Genomic DNA, 15,059 nt, shown 5'->3' with positions numbered 1-15,059 from the left:
ACAGCCGGGCGCTCCGAACAGAGAGCAGCTGGATGCAGAAGACAAGCAGGGACACCGCACTTGTCTTCTGTATCCTCTGCTCGGAGCGCTCGGCTGTATAACAGCAGGGAACAGCTGGATGCAGAAGACAAGCGGCAAGCTATTTCGAGCCATAAGCATTGTGTCTAAACCAGGCTGTAGGTAGTGCATTCTATTAACCTTTGTACAGCAGCCTATCACCCTCTGCAGGGGGCAGGGTCTAATAGCCCGAGTTACATGGCAGACACGGAGGCCTTGGTCAGACTTCCAGCTGCCATGGGAACGCATTGGTATCTTGGAATCATACTGCAGGGTGCTGATGGGTGACAGAAAGATCTTCCTCGCCCTGTCATCTGCTTACATGCTGCAGTTGCTATTGATTGTGGCATACAAGGGGTATAACTGCCAGGATTCGAGGTTGCTATGTTTCTTGTGGTTAGAGCAGGAGCCGGGCTGTCAGTAGTCCGCCAAACCACTGCTTTAAAAAATATGTATGTGGAAGTTCACAGCCCATTCATGACTGGTGTAAAAAGGAGTCTTGGTCACTAAGGGGTTAAGAAATACGTTTCCTTTCTGAGTTTGCCTCTTAAAGGATAAAGAGAATAAGTGGAAGACATGAGGAGCTTGCCAACATAACATAATGAAGTTCCCTCTTCAGTTCTGGTAAATCGCCAGTGGAAATTGGATAAATAAAGGCGCAGTTATTTAGGAGAAGCTTCTCTTATCGCCCCCTCCTGATGTTTCCGAGAGCCGGATAGTTAATGAACACTAACGCCATTATAATATGTCACATCGATGCCAGACTCCATTATCATGTAAGAGATTCCCACTTACTTCGTCTTGTCCAAACTGTTCCATAGAATCGCAGAAGATCTCCGAGTCCGAGTCACTTGTCAGGTGCTGCATCGCAGCAATATCCTCCGTGCAATCATCTCCTGGAAGACAGGATGTAACTGGTTAATAGCGACTTCTGGGGACGGTTTAGTACGATGCACCTCCAAGGAGAGCGTTCCCAGTGCAGACAATACCTGGTGGTGCTGCCTATTGGAACCCATCTTATTTGGGTGACACTTCATTGTTTCCCCTCCCAGCCGCACCTCTACCGACGTATAACAGGTCATTTCTAATTGTTTGTTCTGCGCGCTATAATGCACAGAAGGGGGGGCACTGCATGCTATAACGTGCAGCGGGAGGGGGGCACTGCACGCTATAATGTGCAGCGGGGGTAAGGGGGGGTTGTTGGCGGTACTGCGCGCTATAATGCACAGAAGGGGCACTGCACGCTATAATGCGCAGCGAGGGGGGGCACTGCACGCTATAATGTGCAGCGAGGGGGCACTGCACGCTATACTGTGCAGCGAGGGGGCACTGCACGCTATAATGTGCAGCGAGGGGGCACTGCACGCTATAATGTGCAGCGAGGGGGCACTGCACGCTATACTGTGCAGCGAGGGGGCACTGCACGCTATACTGTGCAGCGAGGGGGCACTGCACGCTATACTGTGCAGTGAGGGGGCACTGCACGCTATACTGTGCAGCGAGGGGGCACTGCACGCTATAATGTGCAGCGAGGGGGGCACTGCACGCTATAATGTGCAGCAAGGGGGCACTGCACGCTATAATGTGCAGCGAGGGGGCACTGCACGCTATAATGTGCAGCGAGGGGGGGCACTGCACGCTATAATGTGCAGCGAGGGGGGCACTGCACGCTATAATGTGCAGCGAGGGGGCACTGCACGCTATAATGTGCAGCGATGGGGGCACTGCACGCTATAATGTGCAGCGAGGGGGGCACTGCACGCTATAATGTGCAGCGAGGGGGGCACTGCACGCTATAATGTGCAGCGAGGGGGCACTGCACGCTATAATGTGCAGCGAGGGGGCACTGCACGCTATAATGTGCAGCGGGGGTAAGGGGGGGTTGTTGGCGGTACTGCGCGCTATAATGCACAGAAGGGGGCACTGCACGCTATAATGTGCAGCGAGGGGGGGCACTACACACTATAATGTGCAGCAAGGGGGGCACTGCACGCTATAATGTGCAGCGAGGGGGGCACTGCACGCTATAATGTGCAGCGAGGGGGCACTGCACGCTATAACGTGCAGCGTGGGGGGCACTGCACGCTATAATGTGCAGCGAGGGGGCACTGCACGCTATAACGTGCAGCGAGGGGGCACTGCACGCTATAACGTGCAGTGAGGGGGCACTGCACGCTATAACGTGCAGTGAGGGGGCACTGCACGCTACAATGTGCAGCGAGGGGGCACTGCACGCTATAATGTGCAGCGAGGGGGGCACTGCACGCTATAATGTGCAGCGAGGGGGCACTGCACGCTATAACGTGCAGCGTGGGGGGCACTGCACGCTATAACGTGCAGCGAGGGGGCACTGCACGCTATAACGTGCAGCGAGGGGGCACTGCACGCTATAACGTGCAGCGAGGGGGGCACTGCACGCTACAATGTGCAGCGAGGGGGCACTGCACGCTATAATGTGCAGCGAGGGGGGCACTGCACGCTATAATATGCAGCGAGGGGGCACTGCACGCTATAATGTGCAGCGAGGGGGCACTGCACGCTATAATGTGCAGCGAGGGGGCACTGCACACTATACTGTGCAGCGAGGGGAGGCACTGCACGCTGTCTGCTGCTTTTACAATACTAATTAAGAGGCAAGAGATTAAAGTATTAGTCTACGCTCCAACCCCCATCCACATACTGCAGATCATGTGATCAGTACAGCGAGTATAATATGCTATTCTGTTCTCTGGTAAACAGGACACACAAGTCGGGTGACATCAGGTAGCCTGAAATCAGCACCAAGTTAGTCACAGTTCTAGAATTACGATACTTAAGAGTACAAGTACCTTTACAGAATGATCCCACACAAGTGGAAGAACTATGTAAATACATTAAAATTACTTATCCTGTACTGCTCCTGAGTTACACCCTGTGTTATACTCCAGAGCTGCACTCACTATTCTGCTGGTGGAGTCACTGTGTACATACATTACTTATCCTGTACTGATCCTGAGTTACATCCTATATTATACTCCAGAGCTGCACTCACTATTCTGCTGGTGGGGTCACTGTGTACATACATTACTTATCCTGTACTGCTCCTGAGTTACATCCTGTATTATACTCCAGAGCTGCACTCACTATTCTGCTGGTGGAGTCACTGTGTACATACATTACTTATCCTGTACTGCTCCTGAGTTACATCCTGTATTATACTCCAGAGCTGCACTCACTATTTTGCTGGTGGAGTCACTGTGTACATACATTACTTATCCTGTACTGCTCCTGAGTTACATCCTGTATTATACTCCAGAGCTGCACTCACTATTCTGCTGGTGGAGTCACTGTGTACATACATTACTTATCCTGTACTGCTCCTGAGTTACATCCTGTATTATACTCCAGAGCTGCACTCACTATTCTGCTGGTGGAGTCACTGTGTACATACATTACTTATCCTGTACTGATCCTGAGTTACATCCTGTATTATACTCCAGAGCTGCACTCACTATTCGGCTGGTGGAGTCACTGTGTACATACATTACTTATCCTGTACTGATCCTGAGTTACACCCTGTGTTATACTCCAGAGCTGCACTCACTATTCTGCTGGTAGAGTCACTGTGTACATACATTACTTATCCTGTACTGATCCTGAGTTACATCCTATATTATACTCCAGAGCTGCACTCACTATTCTGCTGGTGGAGTCACTGTGTACATATATTACTTATCTTGTACTGCTCCTGAGTTACATCCTGTATTATACTGCAGAGCTGCACTCACTATTCTGCTGGTGGAGTCACTGTGTACATACATTACTTATCCTGTACTGCTCCTGGGTTACATCCTGTATTATACTCTAGAGCTGCACTCACTATTCTGCTGGTGGAGTCACTGTGTACATACATTACTTATCCTGTACTGACCCTGAGTTACATCCTGTATTATACTCCAGAGCTGCACTCACTATTCTGCTGGTGGAGTCACTGTGTACATACATTACTTATCCCGCACTGATCCTGAGTTACACCCTATGTTATACTCCAGAGCTGCACTCACTATTCTGCTAGTGGAGTCACTGTGTACATACATTACTTATCCTGTACAGACCCTGAGTTACATCCTGTATTATACTCCAGAGCTGCACTCACTATTCTGCTGGTGGAGTCACTGTGTACATACATTACTTATCCTGTACTGATCCTGAGTTACACCCTGTGTTATACTCCAGAGCTGCACTCACTATTCTGCTGGTGGAGTCACTGTGTGCATACATTACTTATCCTGAGTTACACCCTGTGTTATACTCCAGAGCTGCACTCACTATTCTGCTGGTAGAGTCACTGTGTACATACATTACTTGTCCTGTACTGATCCTGAGTTACACCCTGTGTTATACTCCAGAGCTGCACTCACTATTCTGCTGGTGGAGTCACTGTGTACATACATTACTTATCCTGTATTGCTCCTGAGTTACACCCTGTGTTATACTCCAGAGCTGCACTCACTATTCTGCTGGTGGAGTCACTGTGTACATACATTACGTATCCTGTACTGATCCTGAGTTACACCCTGTGTTATACTCCAGAGCTGCACTCACTATTCTGCTGGTGGAGTCACTGTGTACATACATTACTTATCCTGTACTGCTCCTGAGTTACATCCTGTATTATACTCCAGAGCTGCACTCACTATCCGGCTGGTGGAGTCACTGTGTACATACATTACTTATCCTGTACTGATCCTGAGTTACACCCTGTGTTATACTCCAGAGCTGCACTCACTATTCTGCTGGTGGAGTCACTGTGTGCATACATTACTTATCCTGTACTGATCCTGAGTTACACCCTGTGTTATACTCCAGAGCTGCACTCACTATTCTGCTGGTGGAGTCACTGTGTACATACATTACTTATCCTGTACTGACCCTGAGTTACATCCTGTATTATACTCCAGAGCTGCACTCACTATTCTGCTGGTGGAGTCACTGTGTACATACATTACTTATCCTGTACTGCTCCTGGGTTACATCCTGTATTATACTCCAGAGCTGCACTCACTATTCTGCTGGTAGAGTCACTGTGTACATACATTACTTATCCTGTACTGATCCTGAGTTACATCCTGTATTATACCTCAGAGCTGCACTCAGTATTCTGCTGGTGGAGTCACTGTGTACATACATTACTTATCCTGTATTGCTCCTGAGTTACACCCTGTGTTATACTCCAGAGCTGCACTCACTATTCTGCTGGTGGAGTCACTGTGTACATACATTACGTATCCTGTACTGATCCTGAGTTACACCCTGTGTTATACTCCAGAGCTGCACTCACTATTCTGCTGGTGGAGTCACTGTGTACATACATTACTTATCCTGTACTGCTCCTGAGTTACATCCTGTATTATACTCCAGAGCTGCACTCACTATCCGGCTGGTGGAGTCACTGTGTACATACATTACTTATCCTGTACTGATCCTGAGTTACACCCTGTGTTATACTCCAGAGCTGCACTCACTATTCTGCTGGTGGAGTCACTGTGTGCATACATTACTTATCCTGTACTGATCCTGAGTTACACCCTGTGTTATACTCCAGAGCTGCACTCACTATTCTGCTGGTGGAGTCACTGTGTACATACATTACTTATCCTGTACTGACCCTGGGTTACATCCTGTATTATACTCCAGAGCTGCACTCACTATTCTGCTGGTAGAGTCACTGTGTACATACATTACTTATCCTGTACTGATCCTGAGTTACATCCTGTATTATACCTCAGAGCTGCACTCAGTATTCTGCTGGTGGAGTCACTGTGTACATACATTACTTATCCTGTACTGCTCCTGAGTTACATCCTGTATTATACTCCAGAGCTGCACTCACTATTCTGCTGGTAGAGTCACTGTGTACATACATTACTTGTCCTGTACTGATCCTGAGTTACACCCTGTGTTATACTCCAGAGCTGCACTCACTATTCTGCTGGTGGAGTCACTGTGTACATACATTACTTATCCTGTACTGATCCTGAGTTACATTCTGTATTATACTCCAGAGCTGCACTCACTATTCTGCTGGTGGAGTCACTGTGTACATACATTCCTTATCCTGTACTGACCCTGAGTTACATCCTGTATTATACTGCAGAGCTGCACTCACTATTCTGCTGGTGGAGTCACTGTGTACATACATTACTTATCCTGTACTGATCCTGATTTACATCCTGTATTATACTCCAGAGCTGCACTCACTATTCTGCTGCTGGAGTCACTGTGTACATACATTACTTATCCTGTACTGATCCTGAGTTACATCCTGTAGATCTTTTATTAGAAAAGTATAAAACACAACCAAACATGAACAATAACACAACTGTATACAACAAGATGAGGCCCTTCCCCTCTGGTCCATGACCCATCAACAAAAGAAAAGTCACTTTATACCCATTCCCCCTCCCCCCACTGTACACTCACACAGCCACTCATACTCAATATATAACAAAAATACTTAAAAGAGCATATCACTACAGAAAACTAGAACTACAGGTCCAGCCGAACCCCCTGAAACCACACAAATAAAACGAAATAGCGTTAAACAATAACAGAAATAACTAACCAAACCATCCTAACATAAAGACTGAGCCAACCGGCATATAACCAAACCAAACTAACATAAAGACTGAGCCAACCGGCATATAACCAAACCAAACTAACATAAAGACTGAGCCAACCGGCATATAACCAAACCATCCTAACATAAAGACTGAGCCAACCGGCATATAACCAAACCAAACTAACATAAAGACTGAGCCAACCGGCATATAACCAAACCAAACTAACATAAAGACTGAGCCAACCGGCATATAACCAAACCAAACTAACATAAAGACTGAGCCAACCGGCATATAACCAAACCATCCTAACATAAAGACTGAGCCAACCGGCATATAACCAAACCATCCTAACATAAAGACTGAGCCAACCGGCATATAACCAAACCATCCTAACATAGAGACTGAGCCAACCGGCATATAACCAAACCATACTAACATAGAGACTGAGCCAACCGGCATATAACCAAACCATCCTAACATAGAGACTGAGCCAACCGGCATATAACCAAACCATCCTAACATAAAGACTGAGCCAACCGGCATATAACCAAACCATCCTAACATAAAGACTGAGCCAACCGGCATATAACCAAACCATCCTAACATAGAGACTGAGCCAACCGGCATATAACCAAACCATCCTAACATAAAGACTGAGCCAACCGGCATATAACCAAACCATCCTAACATAAAGACTGAGCCAACCGGCATATAACCAAACCATCCTAACATAAAGACTGAGCCAACCGGCATATAACCAAACCAAACTAACATAAAGACTGAGCCAACCGGCATATAACCAAACCATCCTAACATAAAGACTGAGCCAACCGGCATATAACCAAACCAAACTAACATAAAGACTGAGCCAACCGGCATATAACCAAACCAAACTAACATAAAGACTGAGCCAACCGGCATATAACCAAACCAAACTAACATAAAGACTGAGCCAACCGGCATATAACCAAACCATCCGAACATAAAGACTGAGCCAACCGGCATATAACCAAACCATCCTAACATAAAGACTGAGCCAACCGGCATATAACCAAACCATCCTAACATAGAGACTGAGCCAACCGGCATATAACCAAACCATCCTAACATAAAGACTGAGCCAACCGGCATATAACCAAACCATCCTAACATAAGACTGAGCCAACCGGCATATAACCAAACCATACTAACATAGAGACTGAGCCAACCGGCATATAACCAAACCATCCTAACATAAAGACTGAGCCAACCGGCTAACAACCAAACCATCCTAACATAGAGACTGAGCCAACCGGCATATAACCAAACCATCCTAACATAAAGACTGAGCCAACCGGCATATAACCAAACCATCCTAACATAAAGACTGAGCCAACCGGCATATAACCAAACCATCCTAACATAGAGACTGAGCCAACCGGCATATAACCAAACCATCCTAACATAAAGACTGAGCCAACCGGCATATAACCAAACCATCCTAACATAAAGACTGAGCCAACCGGCATATAACCAAACCTTCCTAACATAAAGACTGAGCCAACCGGCATATAACCAAACCATCCTAACATAAAGACTGAGCCAACCGGCATATAACCAAACCATCTTAACATAGAGACTGAGCCAACCGGCATATAACCAAACCATCCTAACATAAAGACTGTGCCAACCGGCATATAACCAAACCATCCTAACATAAAGACTGAGCCAACCGGCATATAACCAAACCGTCCTAACATAAAGACTGAGCCAACCGGCATATAACCAAACCAAACTAACATAAAGACTGAGCCAACCGGCATATAACCAAACCATCCTAACATAAAGACTGAGCCAACCGGCATATAACCAAACCATCCTAACATAAAGACTGAGCCAACCGGCATATAACCAAACTAATATTTTTTTTTTTTTTTGTTTTTTTGGGTCCCCAGTGCAGCTTGGGGGCCATGCCTGCTCCACCAGTCTGTGCCCAGAGTTCAAAGTTCAGGTCGTGCCAAACCACACCAGGGTTTTTTTTGTTTTTTTTAAATATACGTTATAGCACACTTTTCCCTGCCGCAGCCTGGGGGCCATGCCCACTCCACCAGTCCGTGCCCAGAGTTTGTTTGGGACGTGCCAGGCTACGGCTCAAGGCGTGAACCCCACTCCCCCCAACTCCCCACCCGACCTATCTACCACCCGAAATGTGAATATATACAATATATACAAAACCATAATAAACTATACACCGACATACACCAAAATACATACTATACAATATATCCATACAACCCGAAAGCCTAAGGTCGGCTCACCTGCAGCCCTACTTCTTTTCATTTTGCCCAAACCAAAACAAAAGGCTTCATGGTGCACTCACAGCCCACTACCGGGATTGGAGATGATAAACCAGGCACATACACGGCAATGCCCTTTCCCTTCTCTTTTTTTTTAAAAAGGTCTCCCTATTCTTTCCCTAATTTGCCCTAGACTGTCCTTAGTCTGCCCCTCAGTCTGACCCTTCATGGAAAACTTTCCCTGCCCTATCCCTCCTCTATCCCTATCCTGTCCCTATTCTCTCCCTACTCTGCCCCTAGTAAATTAAGAAAAGACTGTCCCTAACGAAATACAAGCCCTCTCCATAGGAGAGAAGCCTTAGATGTGCCCAGCCTTTCATACTCCAAAGAACGCACCTTCACCAGGTCACCCAGGATGTTCCTACAGACCGTATCCACGGGGAGGATTTTCAGCTCCGTCGAGATTAGACACCGTGCACTCCAGATGTGGAACCTGACCACTAGGCTAACTAGGAATAAAGTGCAGCGGTCCCTGCCACCAAGACCTCTGAAGGCTCCATAAGCCCACTCCGCATAGGAGAGGTGTGCCAGCTGACGCCAGCCTATGGAGACCCCTACCCGTTGGTAAACCTCTGTATTAAAGGGGCACTGAAGCAGGAAATGCTCCATGCTTTCCAGCACGTCGCTGCACTTCTGACGGGGGCAACCCCTGTCAATCAGAGGCCTGCTCTTCAAGTTACCCCTTACATACAGTCTCCCGTGAAAGCAGCGCCAAGCCAAGTCCCAAAACTTCAAGGGGACCCGGGTTGAATTCAGTAAACGTAACCCTCCCTCCAGGTCCCGACTTGGGCAGTCCTTGAGCGCCAGGGGCTTCTGGAAATGGGTCAACAGGACTCTTTCGTCGAGGAGCCTCCTCGTCAGAGTCCTGATCTCCCACATCCCCAGACCCCACCGGCGTATCACCTTCAGAACCAAGGTAGCGTAAGCCGGGAGATATCCATGCTGCGTGCGAAGGTCCTTCACTCGCCCTCCTGTCTCCCATTCCTGGAAGAAAGGCCGAAACCATCCCCGGCAGGAGTAGACCCACAGAGGAGCCCTCTCTTGCCAGAGGTTGCCTATGTTGATCTTAAAAAAGGTGTCTACAAGAAACACCACGGGGTTGACCATAGATAACCCCCCTAGTCTCCTCGTGCGGTATGTAACATCTCTCCTGATCAGGTTCAACCTGTTCCCCCACAACATTAGGAAGAACAGGTTGTAGACCCGGGTCCAGAGAGGCTCTGGCAAAATGCATGCGCTGCCCAGGTAGATAAATAAAGGGAGCAGGTATGTTTTGATCAGGCTAACTCTTTCCCGAAGGGTTAAAGACCAACCCTTCCACTGATTTACCTTCTGAGTGGCACCGTCTAGCCTGTCTACCCAATTTTGCATGGGGTAATCCCCCTGGCCAAATTTGATGCCAAGAACTTTTGCTGAAGTCTGGGGCACCGGAAGAGTGTCCGGGAGATCAAACACAGGATCCCCCCTTCCTAACCAGAGACTTTCACACTTATCCCAGTTGACCCTGGACCCAGATGCCTCTGAGTAGCCATCCACCTCCGACACCACAAACTCCGCCTCCTCCCTTGAGGATACGAAGAGCGTGACATCATCGGCGTATGCCACTGCCCTCAGGGTAGCCTCCGGCACCGCCCTGTCCATCCCGACCCCTGCTATAGGTCCACGATCAACCCTCCTGAGGACGGGATCTATCGCAAACACATACAACAGGGGACTTAGAGGACAGCCCTGGCGGACACCGGACCCCACCCCGAAAGGGCGGCCAAGCCAACCGTTCACCAGCGGGAAAGTCTCAGCCCCTGCATACAATGTTCGCAGCCAATCAACAAACCCCACTGGCAGGCCGTATCTCAGAAGGACGGACCAGAGGTACTCGTGATTAACCCGATCAAACGCTTTGGCCTGATCCAAGGACAGCAGGTACCCCTCCCAGTGACCAGCCCTACCCTGCTCCACTGCCTCCCGGACACCAAGAACAGCGCTAAAGGTGCTACGGCCTGGAACAGAGCAATGCTGGGCGCCCGAGAGGAGCCGGGGTGCAAACTTCACCAACCGATTAAACAGCACTTTTGCCAGAACCTTCCTGTCCATATTGAGAAGTGCTATGGGACGCCAGTTCTCAATACGGCTCGAGTCTTTACCCTTTGACAGAAGGATCAAAGCTGACCTCCTCATTGACTTTGGCAGAGTGCCCGAGGAAAGACACTCATTTAATACCTCCGTCAAGAGGGGACTCAAGAGGTCCTTGAAGGTCTTATAATACTCGGATGTTAGTCCGTCCGGTCCTGGCGATTTTTTGAGCCGGAGCCCATCAATCGCCAGTTTAACTTCCTCTATTCTGATCTCTCCTGTGAAAACATCAAGAGAGGTGTCTACCCCCGGCTCAGGGACAGTTTCAGCCAGGAAAGCCGACATCACTTCCGAATCTAGATCCCTCTTTCCCAAGAGTTGCGAGTAGTAGGATCTGACGACCTCCAGAATCCCTGATCTGGATCGATTCAGGGATCCTGTACTATCGATCAGTCCAGTGACCACTTTACTATTCACTGACATCCTACAGTTTCTGTAAGGGTCGGGCGAGCGGTACTTCCCGAAATCCCTCTCAAAAACCAAGGATGCGTGTCTATCGTACTGGCACTTCTTGAGCAAAGATTTCACTCTGGAGATCTCCTCGCGGCTATCTCCAGTCGAAACGAGATGTTCGAGTTTCCTCCTCAGGCCGTTGTACAGGCGGTACCTGTCCAGGCATCTGAGGTTGGAGAGCTCTCGGAAGAACCTCGCCGCCCTCCTCTTGAACATCTCCCACCACTCTGACTTACTGCTGCAGAGATCCAGTAATGGTACCTGGCTCTGCAGAAAATCCTCAAAGGACTGTCTTATCTCTGCTTCCTCCAGGAGTGATGAATTCAGTCTCCAAAAACCTCTGCCCATCCGGGGGGTCTCTGCAACATTCAGAGAAAACAAAATCAGACAGTGGTCGGAGAATTCCACCTCAACAACGGACACTGGTGAAGAGATGGCTTCCTCCTTCAAAAAAAACCTGTCTATTCTTGACCTGCTCTGACCTCTATAATAGGTGAACCCCTCGTGGCCTGGGGTGTGCCGGATGTGGACATCCACCAGGCGAGCCTCGCTAGCTATGCTATTAAGTGCGACGCTGTCAAAAGTCAACCGCCTGTCTCCAGAGCCTCCCCTATCGCGGGCTCTTGTGACTGCATTAAAGTCACCTCCAAAGACAACTTGGCGGCTGGTAAAAAGGTAGGGCTTGATCCTCATAAAGAGACTCTTCCTGTCCTTTTTTGACTGGGGACCATAGATGTTTACAAGTCTCAATTCTTGTCCCTTCATGAGGACATCTAAGATCAGGTACCTTCCCATGTCTAATTCAATAACTCGTCGGCATTCAACCGCTGCGGTAAAAAGGACCGCCACTCCGCTATACGGCTCGGCCGCAAGAGACCAGTAGGAAGGGCCTGACCTCCACTCCCTTTTTGCCTTATGTATCGCTGCCAAATCAGACAGCCTGGTCTCCTGCAAAAATAAAATGTCAGCTTCAACTCGGCTGAGAAAATCAAAGGCCGCAAATCTAGCCATATCCGACTTAATGCTGGCAACGTTAATTGATGCCAGAGTCAGCGGAGTGGGTGCCGCCATCATGAGTGATTAAATTAGATGGCTTTCTTCCTCACACACCCTTCCTCGGGGTCAGAGGAAAGCCCCTTGCTTCTTTTTTTGGACATAGATGTGTCCATAGCAAGGGATCCCCCGACCCCATCGTCCTTGTTTCCAGGCTCTAGAGTCGCCTCCTCCCCTGTAGGAACTATGCCTCCATGAGGAGGAGACTCAGCGCCCCCTGTTGACCCTTTCTTTGCCCCAGGAACCTTGCCCTTTCCTTCCCCCTCAGAGGAGGAAGAGATGTCTTGAAGGGCTCGGAACCTATTGGAGTGTCCAACTGGAGGTGAGCAGGCTTCCCCTTCCAGTACTTGGCCCGGGGTGGGAGAAGATCTTGAATCCCCCCTTCGCTTCCTCCTCGTGGCACGTAGCTTACGCCTTTTTTCTAACCACCTCTTGCCTTCCTCATCCACACTTTCATAGTGGGAGGAATCTGCAGAGTTGGTCTCCTCCCTCTGGATCCTCCTGTCCTCTTCATCTAACTCGCTGTCCCTCAAAGCCTCAGCCACGAGATTTGCTTCTGGAACAGGGGCCACCATCGACCCACCTGCTGTGGGCGCTCCTGTCAGCTCCCTGCTCCGTCTGCGCTTCTCCTGACGCCTCTGCTGAGCAGCCGTCTTTTGCCGGTTCTTCCCTGGCTCCTGAGCTCCCCCACCTCTGCTGGTCCCCTCACCCCCGGAGGCCACCTCATGACCCCCATCCGTAGGGGCAGAGACCGCATTGGCAAAGGAGCGTGGACAGCGGCTAAATGGGTGACCGAGATCACCACACAGGTTACACCTAATCTCTGTACAGGAGGCGGCAAGATGACCCAGACCCCCACACAGAGCGCACTTCAAGATCTTACAAGCAGCGCTCAAGTGTGAGGGGTCGCCGCACCTGTGGCAGAGCTTCGGCTGCCCCTGGTAAAAGGCCAAGATATGATCCCTGCCGAGGAAGGCTGCAGATGGTATGTGAGCCACTGAGTTTCCTAAACGCTTCAGCTTGACCATAAACGTCCAGGCCCCGGACCATATGCCGTGCTCATCCCTGTTCTTTTTGGGCATCTCCGTCACCTCTCCGTACCTACTGAGCCACGTCATGATGTCAAAGCAAGAAAGTGACTCGTTACGAGTCAAAACAGTCACTTTCTTGATATCGTTCTGGCGAGACACCACCTGGATGGCAAAGTCCCGCCAGCCGGGCTCGTTTTTCATCAGCTCATAGTTCCCCCAGAAAAGTTCTAGACCCTCTGGGCGAACGAAGCTGATGTCAAACTCAGACGTGCCGTAGGGATGGATCAGGGCAAAGATGTCAACCGCCCTAAAGCCCATCTTCAGTAGGAGCTCCACTACCTTCCCCCTTGGAGGACATGCATCATTGCCCCTCCAACGAAGACGGACCACATTCCTACGACCTGCGTCCTGCCCGGGTGTTGGTAGGGACCATACGGTCTCCCCCCTTTGCTCTCGGAAGGCACCCAAGCCATGTCTCTCTTTCCAGAGAGATAGGTCCACCTCTCTTCCTCCAACTGTAATTGAACTCTCCCCTTTCCGTAGAGCCTCCAAGAGGCGCTGTTGCAAAACGCCCTCCCTAGAGCCTGGAGACAAGGAGGACCCACTCCCTCCAGCGGCGACACTGGCATAACTCCTACCAGGTGTTGTCGCCGCTGGAGGGGCGACTGGAACCTGTGACACTTCCTGACCCCCTGAACAAACTGTACCTGCTTGTGCAGCAGGTGCCCCTATATTAGGGGCGCCAAGAGCTCCCTGGGTCTCTGGGCTCTTAGTAGTATCAGAGACCTGGGCTGAACTGGGAATCTTCTTATTACCACTAGTACCTCTCTCGCACGCACCCTCACCATGCGGACCAGATTTTGGGTCAGGACCAGGGTCCAAGCGGGCCTTAGCAGACCTAGGGGGCAACATTGCTGGCCCAGCTTGTGCAGCTGCAACTACCGCAATGTTCCCCCCACGGCCAGCACGCTGTGTTATAGCAGAGATGTTTTTAGTTTTGCTTTTGCCTTTCTTTTCACCTTTGCCAGAAGCCTCCGCATCACTGGGTGCCTGGGACCGAGAGACCCCCGCAGACCGAGCTGTCACACAGGAGACCTCAGATGCTGATCCCGCTGCTCCCTCCGCATCACTGGGTGCCTGGGACCGAGAGACCCCCGCAGACCGAGCTGTCACACAGGAGACCTCAGATGCTGATCCCATAGCCCCCTTCGCATCACTGGGTGCCTGGGACCGAGAGACCCCCGCAGACTGACCTGTCACACAGGAGACCTCAGATGCTGATCCCGCTGCTCCCTCCGCATCACTGGGTGCCTGGGACCGAGAGACCCCCGCAGACTGACCTGTCACACAGGAGACCTCAGATGCTGATCCCGCTGCTCCCTCCGCATCACTGGGTG

The 15,059-nt window shown here is 49.9% G+C and overlaps 1 protein-coding gene across 1 annotated transcript in view; it reads right to left on the bottom strand.

Moving 5' to 3' along the window:
• The window catches only part of ACBD5 (acyl-CoA binding domain containing 5), a 60,768-nt gene that overhangs the window by 10,607 nt on the left and 35,102 nt on the right, over nucleotides 1–15,059 (bottom strand). Inside the window, exon 8 of the mRNA XM_066585138.1 lies at nucleotides 853–953. Coding sequence (XP_066441235.1) covers nucleotides 853–953 — 101 coding nt within the window. The remainder of the gene's footprint in view (nucleotides 1–852; nucleotides 954–15,059) is intronic.

This window comes from Eleutherodactylus coqui, chromosome 12, assembly GCF_035609145.1.
Source record: "Eleutherodactylus coqui strain aEleCoq1 chromosome 12, aEleCoq1.hap1, whole genome shotgun sequence".
NCBI classification, from domain to species: domain Eukaryota; kingdom Metazoa; phylum Chordata; class Amphibia; order Anura; family Eleutherodactylidae; genus Eleutherodactylus; species Eleutherodactylus coqui.
Note: the sequence above shows the minus strand (reverse complement) of the source record. Positions and strands in the feature narration are given on the sequence as shown.